At 40.8% G+C, this 25,296-nt stretch overlaps 1 protein-coding gene across 2 annotated transcripts in view; it reads left to right on the top strand.

Moving 5' to 3' along the window:
- Positions 1–25,296, top strand: part of msraa (methionine sulfoxide reductase Aa) — a 521,940-nt gene that overhangs the window by 164,472 nt on the left and 332,172 nt on the right. For both annotated transcript variants that reach the window (XM_060851609.1, XM_060851618.1), the window contains exon 2: positions 1,882–1,950. In XM_060851609.1, coding sequence (XP_060707592.1) covers positions 1,882–1,950 — 69 coding nt within the window. The remainder of the gene's footprint in view (positions 1–1,881; positions 1,951–25,296) is intronic.

The following is a 25,296-nucleotide window of genomic DNA, read 5'->3' as shown; positions in this document are numbered from 1 at the left end:
CAGAGGTTTGGTGGCGTAGAAGATGAAGGCTGGGTAGGGGTGTGGGGTTCTGTCCTTGTTGCGATTGGAGGGTTGGGGTTTAAAGGTGGAGGTATGGGAAGTGGAGGAGATTCGTAGGGAGGGGAAGTTGCTCTTTATGTGGTCGCCTCTACATGGGGGAGATAGATTAGCAACTTGCAGAACATTTCAGAGAACATCTCTGGGACACCTAGACTAAACAACCCCACCGCCCTGAGGCTGAACACTTTAACCCCCTCCCCACCCATTCTGCCAAGGACGTGTAAGTCCTGGGCCACTTCCACTGCCAAACCCTAGACACCTGACACCTGGAGGAAGAATGCCTCATCTTCAGCCTTGGGACCCTCGAACTACACGGGATCGACGCGGATTTCACCAATTTCCTCGTTTCCCCTATCCCCATCTTATCCTAGATCCACACTTCGAACTCGGCACCGCCCTTTTGAACTTCCATCTTCCTTCCCACTAATCCACTTCACCCTCCTCTTCATCTACCTATCATATTCCTAGCACTACCCCCCCCCCCCCCCCCCCTCCCATTTATCTCTCAGCCTACTTGGGCCTCCTCCACATTCCTTTTTCTCAAAATGTCAACTCTCCTATTCTTTGGATGCTGCCCTGCTGGCTGTGCTTTTCCAGCACCGCACTCTTCGACTCTGATCTCTAGCATTTGCAGTCTTCGCTTTCCTCAGGTTTGTGAATATGTATGTTTTCAGTTTTTGGCTAACAGGATTGTGCCTCTGAATGTACTTCTAGCAATTGGGGTACTAATGATTATGGATAACATGCTAATAAATGCAAAGCAGGTTCCTGCAGTTTACATTTGGGAAACCTGACCCATCTGAAATGTTCTGAAAATTTAACAGCAAACATTTAACCTGTGGTCAGTAATAAGTTTTGTCTCTCAACTAATTGTGTGCCCCTGTCTACACCTTTCAATGCTTTGGGCAAGCCTGAGATATTCTGCCACATAACTTGACTCTTATCAGTATGTAACTGGAGGAAATTTCTGATTATCCAACAGTGGATCTCAGATCCACCTCCTGATGCTGTCTGGCTTACTGTATTCTTCCAGCCTCCTGCTTGTCTACCATGGATCTCAGACAAGCAGGCAGCCAATTTTGGGGCAGTGGAGGGATAGAGTGGGTGCTATCATAGGATTAGATACTGTCAACATTCATCTGTAAACGGATGCTGTGCATCAACAAATCTCCTGTCATCTATAAACTGCATACTCATAATTTGCAGATCTAGATGATGTTTTCATAGAACCTACCATAGTTAATGTTGAAGTGCGAGTCTGTGTCGTGCTTAGGATTATTGGATAAATCTGACATGCTGCAGGAGCTGCATTCTTCCTTTGGCACTGGCTCAGTTATTTGCATGTTAGTGCCATGTTTTACTGCCCTCTTAGAGACTGGGCCACCTTGTTTTCATTATCATTCACAGTCTTATTTTTACTTTTGTTAAGTTACCGTAGCTAGTAGGTAGAGGAGTAGAAGACAATGCTACTTGAAGAAACTTATTTTTGTGGCCTATTTATATTAATATTTTGATTACATAATACTAAATATGTTTTATTACTGTTGTGTTTAAGTCCTCCTGTAATTAATGCAAGTGTACTTGTAGGCCACTTTGAATCTAATTCAATATTTTGTCATTTTTAGAGGTTAAATTTATTGTAACTTCACATATACATGATAAAATAGTTACGTAAAATCCATGCAATATGTTCCTTTGATTCAGCAAATTAAAAAAAAACCTATCCAAAGGAACCAATTGGGTTGACATACTTCCATAATTCAATCAGGTGACATGTACTTCTTTGCTCTAGTTTTAAAAGTCTTGCTTCTTATTTTTCAGCAAAACATCATGTCAATGGAAATAGGACAATTGAGCCATTCCCCGAAGGACTACAGATGGTCATGTTTGGTAAGTTATTCTTGAGTGCAAATTTAAAGTCCTATATGTTCTAATTAGATGACGCAGTTATGGAGTTAAATAGAAAGAGGTCATTTCTCAGGTGTGGCCTCATCCTTTCCTCGCAGGTGCTTGTGACAATTCTCTCCATCTCCATTGTAATAATTATATTCAGAAATGTACTATATTAAAAAAAAGTGTGTATGTAGTATTTGTGGAGAAAAGGAAGCAAGTTTGATTTTGAAACTAACAATTCACATCAATACTCTTAAACATAAGGTATTTGAAAGACTTTTGGAAAAATCAACTTCATTGAGCTGATGGAAAAATTAAATGAACATTTTATTTGTGATAATCCCAGTACTAGCATGGGACTAAAAGGGCGGTATTCAAATGGGTTTTTAATTAATTTCTTCTTTGATTTCTTGAGTCGTAACCATAGAATATGTTTAAATTAACATGAATGCCGTTCCGAGTCCACAATGTTTTTTTGAAAAAGCTAACTGCAAATTTCAGTTCTTGGTCAGAATGATTTCTGGATCCTGATACTATACTAATGTGGAAATGCAGATGTGGTGCAAAGTAATTCTTGGGCAGGCAGTGTTTCTGCAACATAATTACAGCAGCAGTAGATGCAGGATGGAGATTGGATCAAGGCAGGAACCAGCTCCGTTCAAATGACAGCCCCTGTTGAGGCAGCTGGAGTTTGTCCACAAACACAAAGTGCAACCTGAGAAGAGGGCAATGTACAGGGAGGGAACTCATGGGTCTATACATGACCTCATAGGGAAAACACAGATGAAGATCTCAGGTAGTTTCCTCTGTCAGTGACAAAAGTTTCTATTTATATATTGCCTCTAATGTAGAAGAACCTCCTAGGCATGTGGAAAATTAAATACAAAGCAATTAGTGGCATCGAGAGGATCTTTAAATGTTAGTCTTTCATTCGTTTTCAGATCCTAAAATGCTTGCAGTATGTTACCAGAATGCTTTGTATTTATTTCAGTTTGCATTGTATCCTAATTCTCCAGAGAACCATGGCAATTTGCTGTTGCTAAGAATTTTACATAATTTCTTTCATCAACAACTGAGCCATGATGGGCTGTCAACACTTATTGCTGCCTTTTGTCTCTGCTACACTTTTGCCTCCCACGATATTGCTGCCTCTTTCTCCATGCCATTGTTCTGATGGTGCATTGAACCCAAGTCACAAAACACAAGTCTAATTCTGACCCTTGAAAGAACTGAAAACAAGCTTCTTAATTGTTTTAAGTGTCTAAGAGTTTGGATGGGACCCCTATTTGAGCTTCAGCCAACATGCTCTGAAATAGGAGTATATCAATATCGTGCTAGGAAACTGGCATGCTGATCCAGGTCGGGTAGGGTGTAGTTTATGCAATCACCCATCCTTGAACTTACCATGTCTAAAAATCCACAATATTGCCTGGAATTGCATCACGCGAGTATAACACTGTTACAGAGTAGTAGGATATAGGGAGCCAACAATAGTTTATTGACAATTTTTAAAAGATTATTCAGCATACCAACTTTAATCATTATACTTTTTAACTGCTATACAATATCAAACTATATTTTCATGAATGTTGCATATGCCCAGCTAAAACTATACTTTAGAGGTAATTTCCTTTTGAATGAACTTTGAACCATGGTCCTGTCAAGAGACAGACACCTAACAGTGCACAATAAAAAAACAAGGTAATCCAGGAGATGAAATTGTTTTATGTTCGTAGTGAAGAATGGACTGATAGTATTTTGCAGCCCATTTTATACAATATCCAGTTTCAGGTCCTGATGCTCTGTATTGTTATCCTGTCTCCACTTGGGTTCAGCTGTAAGAAACTAGAGATTGTGAAAATTAAACAACTAATGGTAGCCCAGAGCATCCACTATTCTGTCTTCTGGTATTCTTATACTGGACAGGGATTTTTGGATGGGGCATGATGAACCACATGCACAATGTTACTTAATTTCTTGTCATCTTGAGACTCTTTATTTATAATTTTGTAAGTTGAAACAGAACATGGTTAGGTGAATTGGCCATGCTAAATTGCCCGTAGTGTTAGGTGAAGGGGTAAATGTAGGGGAATGGGTTTGGGGGTGTTGCGCTTCGGTGGGTTGGTGTGGACTTGTTGGGCCGAAGGGCCTGTTTCCACACTGTAAGTAATCTAATATAATCTAATCATGAAGCATTTTGAAAAGTAATTGGTCTGTAAAAATGTTGACATGATGTATAACTGTAGAGGTTTATAGTACAGAACGACATGGAATACCATGAAAGTATGTTGCATAACCTAAGTATTCGCTGCATGAAAATATTTTTCTGATATCATCGTCGCTTCTATTAAATCTATGCCATCTCATTTTTATTCCTTTTATGATAAGCCAAGGTATTTAAGCTGGCTTGGGATTTGATGATAAGGAAAAAAGTGAGAAAGATGACAATTTGTTAGACTTCAGTACTTGGTGCCTGACAGCTAACAGAGATGTACCTGAGATCTGACAACAGATATTAGGAGAACTGAAAATTATGCATTAATTGGTAGCATGCCCGTGCTGCATTGTAGGAGGATTTGAGTGTGATATGAATTCACTGAATGCCTACTGCTGATTTTTCTTTTTGATAAAACAGGATTAGTTGTCGGCCTAATATGTTTTCACTGTTTGTTGCCTTCAGCTGAGGGGGTAGTACAGTTAAGTGGTTCACCTCTGGAAGATGTGTAAATAAATTGAAGGGCATAATGTCACAGGTTGCTTTTTGTACACATTCTCGCAGTGAGCACCACAGTAACATCTGCGTGGGAGCAATTTGCTGGCTTTCATGATTAGGAGCTGTTCTGTGATGCAGAATGTAACTGAGAGGGAAGAGGAAACCCTTCAAAGTCAGGCAAAAAAGATTAACCATTAAATCTTGAAGGGCTGCAGTATGGCAGAGACAATTATGGAGCTAATGTATTTGCACAATGTGTGCTTTCATTGAATTTTAAATTCACTACCCCTTTTTATCTAACCCTTTAAACCAGTCTATTACTTTGTTTCAATGCAATTTCTATTTATATAGATAGAAATGTAGAAAAAGTATCTATTGTAATTGCTGTTATTAATAATCTTATAAAATAAAGCAGTATTTCCTTTTGGAATTCTGTTCATTAATCATTCCTGAAAAGACATGAAGCCCATTGTTTAAGAAAATAATCATTAAGAAATCAAGTTGATAATTTCTCTCCAGTACAAATCTGATTTAAGGATTACTTTCAATACAGAGAATATTACAGCTGATAGCTTCTGTTTTGCTAGACAGCTGTTGATTTGTTTCATGGAGTTCTCAAGGTTAACAGAGCAATAGAGATAAATAAATTCAGTGAAATGAGCAGACTGTGGTCTAATATTTGAAATGACGAGTCTCTTGTAGTTTGACCATACCATATTCCACCAGGTCCTCTGCTCTACTGACACTAAGTTGACAACTGTTCAAGGTTGTTTTGGAATCTGCATGAATTAAAGACTAACTTAATGAATGCTCTTGTGAACAAACAGGAGAATTTCTTTGAAGCATCAAAGAAATTTTTTTTTCGTTGTTTTTACAACTAATAGATGATGATTGAAATAATTGGAGATTTGGGTGGAGGACTGCTGTCTATTTAACTGAATGGGGCAGCTGTAGGCGAGTGTTCAAGTGAGGAAACCTCCAAACATATTCCCAAAAGTATTGATGATCTTTGTAAACCTGACCCACTACTTTAGAATCATTGTAGGTGGCAAAGAAAAACCCACCATCCTTTCGATCTCTCATTTTTTTTTTGTTTACGCATTTAAATTTCTGACATCTTGTGGTGTCTGTTTTGAGTGGGAGTTTGAGATAAAAGATTGATGGCAATTGAAATGGTCAGAAAAAGCAGCTGAAATATTAGTCGCAGGGTACACCAACAGCAGATAACTATAGGCTGACAGGAGATGGAAGTGAATAGAATCCAATTTGGCAGAAATGCTTCAAAAGAGTAAAACAAGGAGAGGATGTGATATGGTAGGTTTCAATTGCTTATTTCCATGAGAATCATGGAAATATTCAAAAGTAAAGGGGTTTAATCACTATAGTGTGACAGAGTCTTAGTTCACAAAAAGGATTTGTGCCATCCATCAGTGTTTGTGGTACTGCACCCAATCCCATCTCATATAGGCACATTGTAGGAGCAATCGTCAGATATGATAGTGTAGCCAAGCTAATATTTCTTCCTCTGCTGTTGCCTGAGCTGCCAGTGGGCATACTGCATTTGGTTGTGGCATTCCACAAACAAGAAAAATGAGCAGAGAATCGGAGAATCCAGGGGGTGAAAACAAAGGTTCATACTCATATGTGAGTCTCGTGGTGAGGAATTCAGTTAAATAGACAGCAGTCCTCCACCCAAATCTCCAATTATTTCAATCATCGTCTATTAGTTGTAAAAACAATGAAAAAAAATTTTCTTTGATGCTTCAAAGAAATTCTCCTGTTTGTTCACAATGAGGAAGAGACCTGGAGACTTTGATAACTTCTTCAGCATTTTGTAGTTTCCTTGTGGAATATCTGAAAGGTGTTGAACATACTTACCCTGAAGATCGAAAATGGTTTATCATTTATTCATTTACAAGATTTTGCCCCTCCTCCAAGAGTGGAAAATGAGATGGCACCATGCCTGGCTCCAAGTGGGCAATCAGAGAATGCAAATGCCGTCACGTATTTGAACTTATGCTATTATTTTAGTTGTATGGCTGATCAGGACTTTTAGTTTGTTGTTATTCTCTGATGTATTTATGAAATATTAAATGTGTATAGTTATTTATTTTTAATATTATTGAATAATTGGCATCATAGAAGAGTGATATGAACCTTCAAGTAATAAGTTTCAAAGGTTACATCAACTTTCAATTGCAACGTACTACATTTTATTCATGCAGAACGTTTGGAAAATTTCAAAATTGCAAATGAGCTATTTCAGTTTCCAATACTGTATCTGCATTTTAAAGCAATAATTAAACCAGCTGTACTTGTTTAAATTCTTTTCTGTTTTATAATGAAGTATTTTTGAAAGAGATCAGAGATTTGTAAAATGGTTGCAGACTTAATAGGTCACCACAAGCTTCACAATAATGAATCATATAAAGCATCTAAGTTTTTCCACATTTAATATGTGGAGCAGGTTACCACTGAGTCATTCTAGAATTGGCTGTGCAAATACCACTTAATCTTGTCATCTGCCAAAGCTTTTGTAGGTGGATCTTAAACTATTGCCTTCATCAATAAATTATTAATGCCAATTAAACAAGGTGTAAATCTTTGGATCCAAGTTGTATTTATTTTAGAAACAGAATTCCATTTTATTGATTATCACAATTTCAATACATTTGATGCATTAATAAAATAGTTGTCAAGGCATTTCTTTCCCATCTGTACACCAGGTATTTTTTAAAATCACATAATGGAGAATGTCTCTCTTCTGGCAAAAATGCCAAAAAAAGTCGGTAATCTCAAATCCAGCTCCTGAACAAACACTTTCTGTTGTCATTGAGTGGGATTGGGTGTAGTTTGTAGTTCACGCATGACCAGCTGCCTCCATTGGAAGCAGGTTTGGAGTCACTGGTGTCTGTAATGTGGGGTGTGGAAATAAGGGAAAAGCTCCTCTTTATAGAAGAACTTAACATGGATAACTAAAGAGATAAGGGACAGCTTGAAACTAAGCTTGGGCGGCACGGTGGCACAGTGGTTAGCACTGCTGCCTCACAGCGCCTGTAGACCCGGGTTCAATTCCCGATTCAGGCGACTGACTGTGTGGAGTTTGCACGTTCTCCCCGTGTCTGCGTGGGTTTCCTCCGGGTGCTCCGGTTTCCTCCCACAGTCCAAAGATGTGCGGGTCAGGTGAATTGGCTAAGCTAAATTGCCCGTAGTGTTAGGTAAGGGGTAAATGAAGGGGTATGGGTGGGTTGCGCTTTGGCGGGTCGGTGTGGACTTGTTGGGCCGAAGGGCCTGTTTCCACACTGTAAGTCTAATCTAATCTAAAAGAAAGGGCTTACATAAATGCAAAAAAACAGTACAGATCCTGCTGAACAGGACAGATCCAAAGAACAGCAAAGGGCTTCCAAACTGCACACTAGAGCTACTAAAATGGATTATTGAAGGGAAACTTGCCAGGGGCTTCAAAATCAATAAGAATAAATTTTGTGGTTCATAGAATTCCTACAGTGTGGAAGCAGGCCATTTGGCCCATCAAGAGCAGAACAACCCTTCAAAAGAACATCTCATACAGACCCACACCCCCACCCTATCCCTGTAACCCTGCATTTCCCATGGCTAATCTGCCTAGCTTGCATATCCCTGAGCAATTTGGCATGGCAATCCACCTAACCTGCACACCTTTGGACTGTAGGAGGAAACCGGAGTACCTGGATGAAACCCGTCACTGGGAGAATGTGCACACTCCACACAGACAATTGCCTAAGGCTGGTATTGAATACAGGCTTCTGGCACCTTGAGGCAGCAATGCTAACCACTGAGCCACCATGCTGCCTTAAAAGAACCATAAAGAGAAAGCAAGTCATCCAGAGAGATGTTGGCCTGCTAAAGATTGAAAGTGGGAATGCTGTGGGGGAAATGTCAGACATATTGAAGAATTATTTTGCTACAATATTTATAGAGTAGAAAAGGAGGATAGCTTGCTGGAAATAAATTAATGGCAGATCAGGAATATGGCCTGAATAAACTAAATGGAAGTAAAATGAGGAAATTAATAGAATTAAAGAGTGCTAATTCTCGGGACCTAATGGCTTCCAACCAAGGGTATTAAAGGAAATAGGGAGTGCATTATAGATGCTGTAAACTATAATCCTTCAGATTTCCCTACATAGAGGAATTGTCCTGGATTGGAAAATTGCACATAACAATTCACTTTTTGATAAAAGTGAAAGAGGAAAACCAGGGAATTACAGTTTGCCTAACATAAAACATAGAACAATACAGCACAGAACAGGCCCTTCAGCCCACGATGTGCCCACCACTGATCCTCATGTGTGCACCCTCAAATTTCTGTGACCATATGCATGTCCAGTAGACTCTTAAATGTCCCCAATGACCTTGCTTCCACAACTGCTGCTGGCAATGCATTCCATGCTCTCACAACTCTCTGTGTAAAGAACCCGCCTCTGACATCCCCTCTACACTTTCCTCCAAACAGCTTAAAACTATGACTCCTCGTGTTAGTCATTTCTGCCCTGGGAAATAGTCTCTGGCTATCGACTCTATCTATGCCTCTCATTATCTTGTATACTTCAATTAGGTCCCCTCTCCTCCTCCTTTTCTCCAATGAAAAAAGTCCGAGCTCAGTAAACCTCTCTTCATAAGATAAGCCCTCCAGTTCAGGCAGCATCCTGGTAAACCTCCTCTGAACCCTCTCCAAAACATCCACATCTTTCCTATAATGGGGGACCAGAACTGAATGCAGTATTCCAAGTGCGGTCTAACCAAAGTTTTATAGAACTGCAACAAGATCTCATGACTCTTAAACTCAATCCCCCTGTTATTGAAAGCCAAAACACCATATGCTTTCTTAACAATCCTGTCCACTTGGGTGGCCATTTTAAGGGATATATGTACCCGCACACCAAGGTCCCTGGGTTCCTCCACACCGCCAAGAATCCTATCCTTAATCCTGTACTTCGCTTTCAAATGCGACCTTCCAAAATGCATCATCTCGCATTTATCCAGATTGAACTCCATCTGCCACCTCTCAGCCCATCTCTGCATCCTATCAATGTACCGTCGCAGCCTACAACAGCCCTCTATACTGTCAATGACACCTCCAACCTCTATGTCATCTGCAAACCTGTTGACCCATCCTTCAATCCCCTCATCCAAGTCATTAATAAAAATTACAAACATTAGAGGCCCAAGGACAGAGCCCTGTGGAACACCACTCACCACAGACATCCAGGCAGAATATTTTCCTTCTACTACCACTCGCTGTCTTCTGTTGGCCAGCCAATTCTGTATCCAGACAGTTAAATTCTGGACAGTCTCCTGTATCCCATTCCTCCTGACCTTCTGAATGAGCCTACCATGGGGAATCTAATCAAATGCCTTGCTGAAGTCCATATACACCACATCCAAAGCTCGACCCTCATCAACTTTTCTAGTCACATCCTCAAAGAACTCGATAAGGTTTGTGAGGCATGACCTGCCCCTCACAAAGCCGTGTTGACTGTATTTAATCGAACCATGCTCTTCCAGATGGTCATAAATCCTATCCTTCAGAATCCTTTCTAATGCCTTGCAGACGACAGACGTGAGACTTACTGGTCTGTAATTGCCAGGGATTTCCTTTGTTGAAGAGAGGAATTACATTTGCCTCTCTCCAGTCCTCAGGTACGACTCCAGTGGAGAACGAAGATGCAAAGCTCTTCGCAAGTGGCGAAGCAATTGCATTTCTCGTTTCCCAAAGCTGTTTGACAAAATTTTCAGCACATCAGTTTCCTTTATCTCTATCCATTCCAACATGCACACCTGCTCTTCAAAGGTTTCATTCACCACAATATCCAGCGAGCTCCAAACATTGTAAAGCCCAATCCACCGTTTATCCCATCAAATTTATAATACATGCAAGTTATATTATGTGATGAATAATTGCCCTTAACTATTGCCATCTACACCTTCTGTATTGTTTGAGACTTGCATCAAGTGTACATTGTAATGTTTTTAGAAAAGGTTTTCCTCATAGGCAGTGTAACTCAATCCCTGGTACTTAAAAATGTGGAATTATTGTCATTCTTATTGTTTAATCCATTATGATCCCATGGATTGAACACACTGATTTCTGCAAAATGCTCCTGGACAATTCGATAACACTACTCCTATAAGTCCAACAACAAGAACCACCAGAAAAGCAATCAGATCACTTCCATATTTCTTTCTGATCTATCACGCCATATTTCTCAGCAATTAAATTGTAATGTAAAAAAACAGAATTAGAAAAATCGCTGAACTAATGCAAGACCTTAGCTTTGGAACAGAAAGGGCCTAAGCTCCTTATAAAGGTAAGCAGGAAATCCCAAACTGAGTTGCAACCATTGTGTATTGGATCTGAACTGTTTAGGCTTATGCTGGAGTTACAGTATGTGTTTAGAGGAATAGATGAAGAATTTTGACTCCAATCTTACTACAACCTCTGTGAGAAGACATCATAACAAGAATCTTTTGGAAGATCAAGTGAGAGGAGACCATGTTCTTCACAGTTTTACATGTCAAGATGTGACTGGGCAAGATGTCTTTAGGTGCCGGTTAATATACTTGCACAAAATAATTCTATGTTTGTTTATGAACTTCAGTGAAGGAGTGCATAAGGAAAGTAGTGTAAAATATGAGAGATCATCTTAACCCTTTTGTGTAACAAACTGGGAGGTGTTTATTTGAATTACTCATACAACCGTCTACTACCTTCCTGCAAGTTGTAATGTAATCAGCTGTTCTAAACACGCCAGAAGGACAACCATTCTTCTTGAATTCTACCAGTTCGACTCCAATGATGTTAAAAGGTCCCAACTAAAGACCATAGCACCAGACAGCCATAACGCCTTCCTCATGAAAGCAATCTGATGGTGAAACAAGTTAGAGAAGAGTGTCAGAAAACTTTTCTTGCGAAGGCATTTTTCTTTTGACAGTTTCCTTTAGGATCAGAGGCAACAACCCCCTCCCACCTCACACTCCTCCTTATCTTCTTGCTGTACCCTCCCACATACAGTGGGCAGAATCTGCCTCGCTCTTGAAAGACATGGGCAGCATGGAGTCAGTTGGGGAAAAAAAGGATGAGATTGGCAGAAATGAGACACTCAACATCAAGGGAAAAAGGTCTGAATTGCCAATCAGGCTTTGAATAGCAACATGGGAATCTCACTAATGAGTGGTGAGAAACCTATTTGAATCATATGCATGCAATAGCATAGAGAAGCCTGATTTCCATTTTTCTACCAAGATAAAAACTAGATGGTGACAGTTATGACATAAATTTGAAAGCAGGAATCTGCCATCTCTGGCTCAGCTGTTACACATTCAGGCTTCTATTTTGGACAGTAGTTCCCAACACCTCTACTCCTATAGGCAGTGACTATCCACATCCCTGACATGGAAGTTGGAATTGGACAAGTGCTAGCTGCATTGTCACCTCATGGCACACATGTCAACTCATGTACAGTATGATTCTGCACTTCAGTGCTGCATTTGGAATGCACTGACAAAGTACCTATGGGTGGCATAGTGGCACAGTGATTAGCACTGCTACCTCAGCACCAGGGACCCGCGTTCGATTCTAGCTTCTGGCAACTATCTGTCTGGAGTTTGCATGTTCTCCTTGTGTCTGCGTGGGTTTCCTCCGGGTGCTCCGGTTTCCTCCCACAATTCAAAGATGTGCAGGTAGGGTAAATTGCCCATGTTAAATTGCCCTTGGTGTTTAGGGACATGAGGGTTAGGTGCATTAGTCAGAGGTAAATATCGAGTAAGAGGGGAATGGGTCTGGGTGGGATACTCTTAAGAAGGTTGGTGTAGATTTGCTGGACTAAAGGGCCTGTTTCCTCACTGTAGGGATTCTATAGAATTTCAAAAAATTATCTAGAGCTATGAAGAATTAAAGGTTATCTCTTTGAAACTTACAAAATACCTAAAGGAATAGACTGGGTAGGATGTTTGCTTGGTTGGATAGTCTAGAACAGAAATAACAATTTTAAAAGTAATTGGGATACCCATTAGGTCTGAGGTGAGGAGAATCTTTTTACTCAGAGTTCTCTATCTCACAGGGTTGTGGAAAATCAGTCTTTGAGTCTGTGGGGGTTACTGAGATGGGGTAGGTAAGAGGCATTGAAGTATTCGATCAGCCATATCATATTAAATATGGCTTGATGGTCGACACCTCTTCCTATACGGTGTCAGCCATGTCACCTATATGCCCCATGAAACATTTCTCTTTTTGTTCTCCTTCCACCTCCTTATTATGTGAGTCACCATGTGCATGGTGATGGGCAACTCCTTGTTGGCTATCCTTAACCTGTTTCATGACAGTACCAGGAATCCTGGGAGATCCCAGCCATGCTGAGAACTTGCACGTCTAGCAAGAGTGAAGCTCTTATGAGTCTGATGCCATAGAGGCGCATTCTATAGGTAATGAGTTGAGTCTTGGTGTGTGTAATCTAGCTAGGGCTTGCAGACAGAAGTCCTCCGTGATCCTCACTCAAATTGACAATGCCTGTTTGTGGTAAAATTTAGCCCTATGTCACTACGCTTGTACTTGGAGTCCATCAGGCTCCCAAACCTAGTCGTCTTCTCATTCTGCTAACTGCTGGTTCTAGGTGAGGGCAAGGTGACTGAGTTACATTTTCTGCAGCCTCTTTCTGCAATGGGACAGAGTTTGCTGTCCAACTCTGACCAAGTCTGTCAGTCAGTGGTAAAACTGAGGCAATGGGATCTAGGAAATGCTATCTTTCCTTATTTTCTGGAGTAGAGGTTTTAGATCTTCTAATAATTTCAAGCTAAGACTGGGGCCAACTGCTCAGTGATTGCTACAGCTTGAGGATTAATGAACCTTTACATTATCTGAAGACCAGAGGTGCACAACGATTTGGTGTCAGCTATCTCAGTTTAGAAGACCTTAGTGCAAAATTTCATTTTTCCCACCTCTTTTTGAAAGTCGAATTGGAACCACAGAAAAGAAATCACAACCATGAGCAAAGTATTAAAAAAAACTTGATGTGGACTCTGCATTGTATGGTAAGTATTAGGATGAAATGTTCAGGTCAACGAAAGAATTTCTCAACTTACATCTGCAACTGATTTGAGGCTGTCTCCATGGCTGTACTACACCAAAAGCCATATCAGAAAACTCGAAACATTTCAGGATTGACTCTCATTTTAATGTAACTGGAAAGTAATTAGCGACAAGATTGGCACCTCTGTATTGCCGATGGGTTTAGGAGGATAGATATTTGCAGAACTAGCTGGAAGGTTGGGCGAGGCTGGAAGGACACAGAAATTAAGCCCACTCCAGAGAATGGCAGGTCAGTCAAGTGTACTAGGGTGATAAGGGGGTACACAGGAACTGAGACAGTAGAGGGCAGTCTGTTGAACAGAAAGATGCAAAAATCAGGATGCAACAGTAAGCTACTGTCAGATAAGCTTTGGTTAGATTTAGTTGTCCCTTACAACAAATATTTCCAAGGGGTGTCAGGGCTGATACGTAAAATATCATTTTACTTTTTGGTTAAATTTTTATACCTCGTTTTTTTTGAATAACCAAGTATTGACGAAAAGATGCTTTTAGTGAAAAGGACTGTCTGCTTTTCACTCTTCAGCATTACAAGTATCCATTAACGTTGCATTTAACTTCACAGCACTGTCAGCATTATTTTTCTTCAATGCACAAAGATTTGCAGCTAGGAAATGTTACAAGTTGCATTTCACATACTAAACTTCAATAACTGGGATTGATTTCTACAATAACACTGGTCACATCAAACTTCCCCACGGTAATTTGCAGTTGGTATTATTTTTGTATCAGTTTGATACAATTGAGTGACTTCCTATACAGGCAGAAGGCAGTTCAGAAGAAGCAGATTCAGAAGTTTACTCACATGTTACTGTGGATGGAGTCACATGTAGCTCAGACTAGGTAAAGTTAGCAAATTTCTCTCTTTTATTGACATTAACAATAGACAATAGGTGCAGGAGTAGGCCATTCTGCCCTTTGAGCCTGCACCACCATTCAATATGATCATGGCTGATCATCCTTAACCAGTATCCTGTTCCTGCCTTATCTCCATAATCCTTGATTCCACTATCCTTGAGAGCTCTACCCAACTCTTTCTTAAATGAATCCAGAGACTGGGCCTCCACTGCCCTCTGGGGCAGAGCATTCCACACAGCCACCACTTTCTGGGTGAAGAAGTTTCTCCTCATCCCTGTCCTAAATGGTCTACCCTGTATTTTTAAGCTGTGTCCTCTGGTTCGGCACTCACCCAACAGCGGAAACATGTTTCCTGCTGCCAGAGTGTCCAAACCTTTAATAATCTTATATGTCTCAATCAGATCCCCTCTCAGTCTTCTAAACTCAAGGGTATACAAGCCCAGTCTTTCAGTGTAAGGTAATCCCGCCATTCCAGGAATTGACCTCGTGAACCTACGCTGCACTCCCTCAATAGCCAGAATGTCTTTCCTCAAATTTGGAGACCAGAACAGCACACAGTACTCCAGATGTGGTCTCACCAGGGCCCTGTACAGCTGCAGAAGAACCTCTTTGCTTCTATACTCAATCCCTCTTGTAATGAAGGCCAGCATGCTATTAGCCTTCTTCACTACCTGCTGTACCCTGCATGCTTACCTTCATTGACTGGTGTACAAGAACACCCAGATCTCTCTGTACTGCCCCTTTACCTAAATTGATTCCATTTAGGTAGTAATCTGCCTTCCTGTTCTTGCCACCAAAAGTGAATAACCATACATTTATCCACATTAAACTGCATCTGCCATGCATCTGACCACTCACCTAACTTGTCCAGGTCACCCTGTAATCTCCTAACATCCTCATCACATTTCACTTTGCCACCCAGCTTAGTATCATCAGCAAATTTGCTAATGTTATTGCTAATACCATCTTCTATATCATTAACATGTATTGTAAAAAGCTGCGATCCTAGTACTGATCCCTGCGGTACCCCACTGGTCACTGCCTGCCATTCCGAAATGGAGCCATTTATCACTACTCTTTGTTTCCTATCAGCCAACCAACTTTCAATCCAAGTTAGCACTTTGCCCCCAATACCATGTGCCCTAAGTTTGCTCCCTAACCTCCTATATGGGACTTTATCAAAAGCTTTCGGAAAGTCCAGGTACACCACACCTACTGGATCTCCCTCGTCCATCTTCAGAGTTATATCCTCAAAAAATTCCAGAAGATTAGTCAAGCATGATTTCCTCTTCATAAATCCATGCTGACTCTGACGTATCCTGTTACTACTATGTGTCGTAATTTCATCCTTTATAATAGACTCCAGCATCTTTCCCATTACTGAGGTCAGACGAACTGGTCTATAATTTCCTGCTTTCTCTCTCCCACCTTTCTTAAAAAGTGGTATAACATTAGCCACCCTCCAATCCACAGGAACTGATCCCGAATCTATCGAACTCTGGAAGATAATCACCAACGCATCCACGATTTCTCAAGCCACCTCCTTCAGTATCCTGGGATGTAGACCATCAGGCCCCGGGGACTTATCAACCTTCAGACCTAACAGTCTCTCCAACACCAATTCCTGGCAAATATAAATTCCCTTCAGTTCAGGTCCTTCAGCCACTGTTACCTCAGGGAGATTGCTTGTGTCTTCCCCAGTGAACACAGATCTGAAATACCAATTCAATTCTTCTGCCATTTCTTTGTTTCCTGTTATACATTCTCCTGTTTCTGTCTTCAAGGGCTCAATTTTAGTCTTCACCATTTTTTTGCTTTTCACATACCTAAAAAAGCCTATACTATCCTCCTTTATATTATTGGCCAGTTTACCTTCGTACCTCATTTTTTCTCTGTGTATTTCCTTCTTAGTAATCCTCTGTTGTCCTTTAAAAGCTTCCCAGTCCTCCGTTTTCCCACTTATCTTTGCTATGTTATACTTTTTCTCTTTTAACTTTATACATTTCTTAACTTCCCTCATCAGGCACGACTACCCATGCCTCCTCCTAGGATCTTTCTTCCTTTTTGGAATGAACTGATCCTGCAACTTCTGCATTATACACAGAAATATCCGCCATTGAACTTTGGCCAGCTCCTCCCTCATAGCTCCATAGTTCCCTTTATTCAACAGAAATATTGTCAATTCCAATTGTATCCTCTCCCTCTCAAATTGCAGATTGAAGCTTATTGTATTATGGTCACTACTTCCCAATGGCTCCTTCACTTCGAAGTCCCTGACCAATTCTGGTTCGTTGCACAATACCAGATCCAGAATTGCCTTCTCCCTGGTCGGCTCCAGCATCAGCTGTTCTAAGAATCCATCTTGGAGGCACTCCATAAAGTCTCTTTCTTGAAGTCCAATACCATCCTGATTCCCCCAGTCTATCTGCATGTTGAAATCCCCCATAACAACTATAGTAACATCTTTGCGACAGGCCAATTTCAGCTCCTGATTTAACTTACATCCGACATCCAGACTACTGTTTGGGGGCCTGTAGATGACTCCCAAGAAGGTCTTTTTACTCTCAGTATTTCTCAGCTCTATCTACACTGACCCTACATCCCCTGATTCTAGGTCCCCCTGCGCAAGGGACTGAATATCATCCCTTACCAACATGGCCACCACACCTCCTCTGCCTGTCAGTCTGACCTTACGATAGCACGTGTAGCCTTGAATATTCATTTCCCAGGCCCTATCCACTTGAAGCCATGTCTCAGTTGTTCCCACAATATCGTATCTGCCGATTTCCAAAAGAGCCTCAAGCTCATCCATCTTATTTCTAACGCTTTGTGCATTCATGTATAGTATTTTTAATTTGTTACTGCCCTTACCCATCCCATCAACTCCTATTTCACTCAACCTTACAGCATGATCCCTTTCTGAGTTTTCTGCCTCATTGATATAGTTATCTTTCTTGACTTCTCTTGTTCTAACTTTCCCTTCAATTTCCTCCTTAAACACCCAGTTTGTCCCCCCCCCCGCTACTTAGTTTAAACGTAGCTGTGTTACAGTAGCAAACCTACCTGCCAGAATGCTGGTCCCTAACCTATTAAGGTGCAAACCATCTCTCTTGTAGAATTTATGCCTACCACAAAACATACCCCAGTGATCCAAGAATTTAAATCCTTGCTTCCTGCACCAGTTCCCCAACCACATGTTCAAGTCCATTATCTCCCTGTTTCTGGCCTTCCAGCCCAAGGAACTGGAAACAAACCGGAGATAACCACCTTGGACGTCCTGCTTTTCAGCCTTCTTCCTAAACTTCCGAAGTCCTGCTGTAGTATGTTCCTCCTCCTCTTCATGACATCATTTATGCCGACATGTACCACCACCTCTGGCTCTTCACCTTTGTCCTTGAGGATGTCCTGCACCCTGTCTGTGATGTCTTTAATCCTGGCACCAGGAAGGCAACACACCATCCTTAAGTCCCGTCTGCTGCCACAAAAACCCCGGTCAGTTCCTCTCACTATGGAGTCCCCTATTACCACGGCTCTGTGCGATGTCCGACTCTTCCACTCTGCCTCTGTGCCAACTTTTGATTGACAGACCTGGCCGCCTCGCGGACTGGCGGTGTCATCTGTCTCTTTTGTTTCCAAAAGATTCAACTTGTTCCTGACAGGTGCTTCCCCCACCACCTCTTGCACCTGTCTCCTCTCTGCCTTCCTCATTGTCCGCTCTCTTCTGGTATGATTGGTGTAATAAGCTCGCCGAAGGTCTTGTCCAGAAAGATCTCGTTCACTCGGATGAGCCTAAGGTCCTCGAGTTCTTTCATCAGTGCTACAATATGCTCTGTCAGTAGCTGAACGTGCGCACACTTTCCACACATACGAGCCAGACACATTAGAGTCATTGACCTCCCACATCAAGCACATAGCACACTGAACCAGCTTGGCAGTCATGTTTTCACCCACTTCAACTGGGGCGTCCTCACTTCACTCAATTTTTTAAATTGAGTCAGATGGTTTCACAATCGTTAGTGTTGGGACTAGCCCTTTATTCCATATTTATTAATTAACTGGATTAAAATTCTAGAGACATCAAAACTCTCTCATGGTATGACTTGAATTCATCTCTCCACACTCATATTCGAAGTCTGTGGATTACTCAACCATTCCCCTCACCAGTACCTTCTCCAGGACCATTAAGAAAGAATTTTTACATATACTGGTTTTCCTGGCTGCACTCCCGTCCAATGAAAACAAAAAAAAACTAAAATAAATGTCTCTTGGCAGTGCCCATCATACCTGCAGTGTTTTAATTTTATGTACATATTTTAATATGTAAATATTCTGCATTCACTGGATGTCATGTAAATTTGATTTGCCATTAATTGTTGTTTTATTCACCTTATAAAATATTAAAGATGTGGCCTCAGTAACCACTTTGTGAAACCACTGCAGCACTATCTGTCTGATCCTATGTGCAAAACATTTTTAGGCCGATTCTGTTTTTCTTAGATTGAAAATCATATTGCCTTGGCGTGCAAGGTTAGTAGGCTCATCTGCTAGGACCACCATTTTTTTTGCTTTGTTATAGCGTAGTGTAGTTTTAAAAAAATCATTCTTTACATTAATATTTAAGGGTACATAGTGATAATTGTACAATTATAACATTATGAAGATATCATATCTCAACAATGAAATATATTGAAAGCACTTTGCAATGCCACTAAAATTTGGTGCTTGATTACAACTTTGAATTCACATATTATGAAAAGAACTGTCTACTGTAAACTTTCTATGATTGTTTTGGGAAATATTTTGCACCATCAGCAATTTTGATTGTGGATGCTAACTGCCTGCTTAGTGTTCTTGATGAGGGCTTCACTGAAGAGTTAACTGTTACAGTGCTAGTACCACAAAGCAATTACCAGGACATTATTGAGAGTTTAATGGGGAGTGGGAACAAGTGGATGTAATCTAGTTCAGCTGGTTGGGTGACGACAAAGAACATAATATAGTAAACTTAGGGCCCTCTTGTGGCACAGAAGTAATGTCCCTACCCCAGGACTGGGAGGCCTAGGTTCACGTTTCACTGCTCCAGTGGTGTGTTAATCTCTCTGCACATGTTGATTTGAAAAATAGGATAAAATTAAAAAAAACACAGTAAACCACTCCAGTATATCAATTATATTGTACACGTTCTTTAGTTATATTTACTTCATAGACTTGACACTAGCATGAAGATTGGTGGGGTGGAAGATGAAGACGGTGGGGGGGGGGGGGGGGGGGGTTGGGGGTGTGCGGGGGTCTGTCCTTGTTGTGATTGGAGGGGTGGGCCCTCCGAATACAATACATCACCATTTCCGTCACCTACAAACAGACCTCAGCACTGGGGGGAAAATTTCTGTCCTCACCCCAATTGGCATTCTGCAGGTACATGATATTTTGCCATACTCATTGATAATTCAAGATGGTTCTCATGAACTGAATACCATTGTTCTTAACTGTCTTGTGGAAAGGGGGAGATTAACTACAATCCTGTGGTTTACAGAAGGTAACACATTACAGAGTGATGAAACTCACAAAATATTGAACGACAACAGAAAGTTGGAAGTTAACACTCAACAATTGATCAGCTGTGTATTGTATACATGTGTAATCAGAAACATTTTGCACCAGAGAGTCCCATTTCCTCACTGTTGATGGTATGTATTGTAATGGTCCTAATTTGTTCGTCATGAGTTAAATGCAACAATTCCTTTAAACAAATTCTATCTTGTTATGCAGACCCTATTTATTTCAATGTGTGGTATCTTTTTTTGTATGCTCATGCACATGCAAAATACCTTCAAAGAGATAACTGAGAGCACTCTTGTGCAGTGGATAGTTTCTGGACTGATGTGCAGCTGAACAAGAGCAGAGCACAGAGTGGCTACTTGTTACAGGATGAGAATTTTAAGACCTGTATATATCATAAAATGTGATATTTCGTAGGGTTAAGTGTACTTTACTTTCCTGAATTTAAGTTTGTCTCTATTAACGCAAGCACATCTGAAATACTGGGCAGAATCTTAAGGCATCAGAAGCCCAAAGCAGTGTTGGGCTGCTGGTGAGACATCTGTGTTACATATTCACCATTTGGGCCACTTATGCACAAACCAAGCAGGACCTGGCAAGGCCACCAGTAGATCTTCCCATGGAAATAATACCCTGGGGATGGAGGTCTTGCCCACTGAGAGCTTCAGATGAATAAATATCCTGAAGTTATTATGGTCAGTAGCATCTCTGAGATTGCTACAAGAAGAGCATCACCTGAACTTTCAGGCTCAAGGTGCAATCCAACCCACAAATAAGAAATGAGGATGATGAAAGGTGGGATTTTCATTATGGGGATTACTGAGATTAGTCTTTTGTATGCTGCATTGAACTTTTAAGAGGAAGACTATTGGAAGATTATATTCTGATCATTTATGTATTTTGTGACTGACTGCTTTGTATTGCAGCTCTTTAAATCCTCTATTCTGATGTCTGTGGACAGGAAATGACACCTGAAATATCACAAGAGCTCACACATATCAAGAACTTCTTTGCATTATTTGAATCTTATTATTTAGATAAATTTTGATTGAATCATAGAGGCTGTTTGGACAGTCATGATACCTCTGGCTCCTGGAAAGAGCAACAATACTGAATCATTTCCTTCACTTATTTTTTTGTTCATAACCTTGTAAGTTTCCCAACTTTGAGTGGCTGCTCAACTTTTAAATTATTTACACAGTTAGCACAGTGGCACAGTGGTGAGCACTGCTACCTCACAGCGCCAGAGACCCGGGTTCAATTGCCGCCTCAGGCGACTGATTGTGTGGAGTTTGCATATTCTCCCTGTGTCTGCGTGGGTTTTCTCCGGGTGCCTCGGTTTCCTCCCACAGTTCAAAAATGTGCAGGTTAGGTGAATTGGCCATGCTAAAATTGCTCGTAGTGTTAGGTAAAGGGGTAAATGTAGGGGAATGGGTCTGAGTGGGTTGCGCTTTAGCGGGTCGGTGTGGACTTGTTGGGCCAAAGGGCCTGTTTCCACACGAAGTAATCTAACCTTAGTTTCCACCACAGTTTCACATAGAGCAATCCTGGCAACACTGAGGGAAGAAATTCTCTTAATCTCCACTCCAAATCTTTTTCCAGTGATTTTTAATCCATGATCTCTCTGGTATTAAAATCATTTGCTAGGAAGAAATAGCATCTTTTCCATATCGTCTCTATCAAAATCTGTGTGACAGGAGAGATCACTCTGGATTACAGGTGGTGTGTAACTAGTGACCGAGAACCTGGGAAATCCATGACAAAATTAATGTAAAGCTAAATGTGGCTAGATAGTATCCAGATGAAAATACTAAAATATTACTTTGTGTGCATTCATTGTGACTAAGTCAGACCAAAAGTCTAGGATATTTCCTTCTGTCTAACCAACATTTGCAGGTTATTCCTTGGTATCCAGAGTAAGGAATGTAGAATATTTCTTTGTATCTAGATCAGAGGATGAGTGGTGAACTTATAGAGGTTTATAAAATTATGAAGGGCATGGATAGAGTAAATAGACAAAGGTTTTTTTCTCTGGGCATAGGTTTAGGGTGAGAGGGGAAAAGATATAAAAGAGACCTAAGGGGCAATGTTTACACACAGAGGATGGTATGTGTATGGAATAAGCTGCCAGAGGAAGTGGTGGAAGCTGGTACAATTGCAACATTTAAAAGGCATTTGGATGGGTATATGAATAGGAAGGGTTTGGAGGGATATGGGCCGGGAACTGGCAGGTGGGACTAGATTGGGTTGGGATATCTGGTCAGCATGGACGGGTTGGACTGAAGGGTCTGTTTTCATGCTGTACATCTCTGTGACTCTATACCATTCCCTCCGCGACTCCCTTGTTAGGTTCATACCCCCCACCCACCAACTCACCCTCCACTCCCAGCCTTCCCTTGCCACTGCAACAAGTACAAAACCTGGAGGATGAGGGAGCTGCAGTGATGCATGAAGAAGATCTCGATCTTCAGAGGCAAAACAGAGTCTGATTGCACTCTTTCTTGAGTAGGAGTGTTTTGTTTCTTAGCATCAGTGAAGAGATTGTCATGCAGTATGCAAAGAGCAAGAGAATTGACATTTTGGGCATAAGCTGTTCATCAGGAATGTGGAAGGGGAAAGGGGGCTGAGAGATAAGTAGGGGTTTGTGGGATGGGGAAGATAGCTTGGAAGGTGCTAGGTGGATGCAAGTGAGGGTTAATAGTGATAGGGTCGGTGGGTAGGGTGGAGTGGATAGCTGGGAAGGAAGATGGACAGGTCAAGAGAGTAGTGCTGGGTTGGAGGGTTGGACCGAGGATGAAACATGTAGGGCCACTTCCCGAAACATCGACTCCTGTACCTCGGATACTGCCTGATTTGTGTTTTTCCAGCAGTACACTTTTCGACTCTGACTTTCCAGCATCTGCAGTCCTCACTTTCCCCTAATCAGTGAAGAGATAACCATTGCCCGCGGAGGCCCACTACTTTGTCATCTGAACTATATATCTGTACTGCCTTTAAAACCATCAGTCAGAATTTCAGGGTAAGTGATTGGGTGGAATGTTGAAAAGAGCCACCTTAAAATTTATTAGTTTGTACACATTACAATTGTTTTTTGAAGACATTATTGCCATGTGTTTTTCCTATAAATAGACAGGACAGCAGGTTGCCTTGTAAGTAGATTGCAGTGCCACTCTTGGCATGGTGCACTGCTACAATCAGGCTAGTTTAGAGGTGTTGAGTTTATCATTCACTTATTTCTCATGCAGATCAGGACTATCAACATCGTGATCTTCAGTCTTTCTTGGGATAGTCACATCTTGCTTCAGAAATAATTTCCTCATTTCATTGTTAAATGTGAAGAGATTGCCACTTATTATGAGGTGAATGATAGTTAAACTCTGCAAGTTAAATTTGTGGTATTCACTAAAAACCGTGTGGACCACCTGAATGTTGTTATCTTTCAATCCCTCCTTTGAAACTAGTGATCTGCACACATCATGCAAAGGTATTACATTTACTTCACAAACAGAATTCCAAGCAGAGTCTGGTGTGTGATTGACAATTAAATTAGATAATTTCCCACGTTGTGAATGAATAAGTTTGTCATGTGGTTCAAAGCAATCCACTAAACACTACACAGTGCTGTGAATTTGATATTCAATCTGAATTGTAAATCTGCAGGATATCATATCCTCGAAGAAGACCTCCTTTGCTATCCTTCAGACGATCTCCCCATCACATTGAGATTTCTTGTCCTCATCCAACTGGACAGCACTTATACTTCCCCTTTCCCTATCTGCATATGTTTTCCCTCTCACACTCTTCACCCCAACACCTTTGCATGCTTTGCTCTCAAGCCATCTCTGGATCTGTCTCCCTTATCTCCAATCTCTCTCAGTCACTGTCTTCCTGGTCGCTTTCTCACTGTCTCTCCTGCTGTTTCACTGTCTCAGTCTTTTTTCTACCTTCCCTGTCTCCCTTTCTGTTGTTTTCTGCTTCCTCCACAAAACATAAATAAAGGAATGTCTCCAATAGAAACACTTGTGTCTCCTGTAACTTGTTAAAACTACCTAACAGCAAGGTTGGTAAAAAGAACAGAAAAAAAATTGAGTAGCTGGGAGTAAAATTTGAGCATATTTCTCAAAAGGTAGTTTTTAATTGTCAATCCACTTGTCTGCTGCTGATTAGTAACTCGGAATACTACTTTTGTACTGATGTTCATTTCAGGAAGTGAGCCGCAGGTGGCCAGGAGTGGTAGTACACCATAGATCTGAAAGGGGTATTTAAATATAATTTTCATGTGGCAGGTTGCAATTAGTAGATGCAGCTGCCAAGTCACATAATCCATCGAGGAAAATTGTAATTGTAATTTTTGTGAGCAGGAGTTGGCAATTTGCCTCCCTGACCTATCTACCTTTTCTTGCTACAGGAGGATGTCTGAAAATGGATAGTAAGTAAAAGAAAATCCAAGACAGTTAGTGTGTGGATTAAGCTGCCAAATAGCAGAATTAGTATCACACTTCATTGAAACATTCAAAAGAAATTTGATCTTGATCAAATAAAAGGGTGAGGGAAATTGACTCTCTAACTAAAACAGGATTAAATTTAGTAACATTTTGCAAAATTCACCTAAATGGCTTGAAACAAAAAATGGAGTACTGGAAATACACAGATCAGGCAACGTCTATGGACTATGTCAGCAATGTTTCTCTCCCCATTTCCATATTCACTGTTAGATACTCTCTTGTTCTTAGAATAACCAATAGGTAAAATTGGAGAATTTTTATTCAGAAACCGTGTCAGTTACATTCTGGTTGCCGAGAGTAACAGTGTAACTGCGTTGATTCAAAGTTCAGCTTACGTTTTTAAACATTAAGATGTTGATAGCTTTATCTTAATTATATTTCAGTTTCAAGTCTTAGCAACACAACAAGCCAATTACACCATGACATTCCGTCAAGTAAGTCACTTGACTTGAACCCTTGAAACATCAGTTAGGATTGGTTTGTGGTAGCTTGTGTATGTGTTTAAATAAGCTGCTCAACAGTCTGTTTGTCATTTAACCCTATTAGCAACAGAATCAAATTTAACTGTTATAAGATATTAACTC

Source organism: Hemiscyllium ocellatum, chromosome 3 (genome assembly GCF_020745735.1).
Source record: "Hemiscyllium ocellatum isolate sHemOce1 chromosome 3, sHemOce1.pat.X.cur, whole genome shotgun sequence".
NCBI lineage: Eukaryota > Metazoa > Chordata > Chondrichthyes > Orectolobiformes > Hemiscylliidae > Hemiscyllium > Hemiscyllium ocellatum.
Note: the sequence above shows the minus strand (reverse complement) of the source record. Positions and strands in the feature narration are given on the sequence as shown.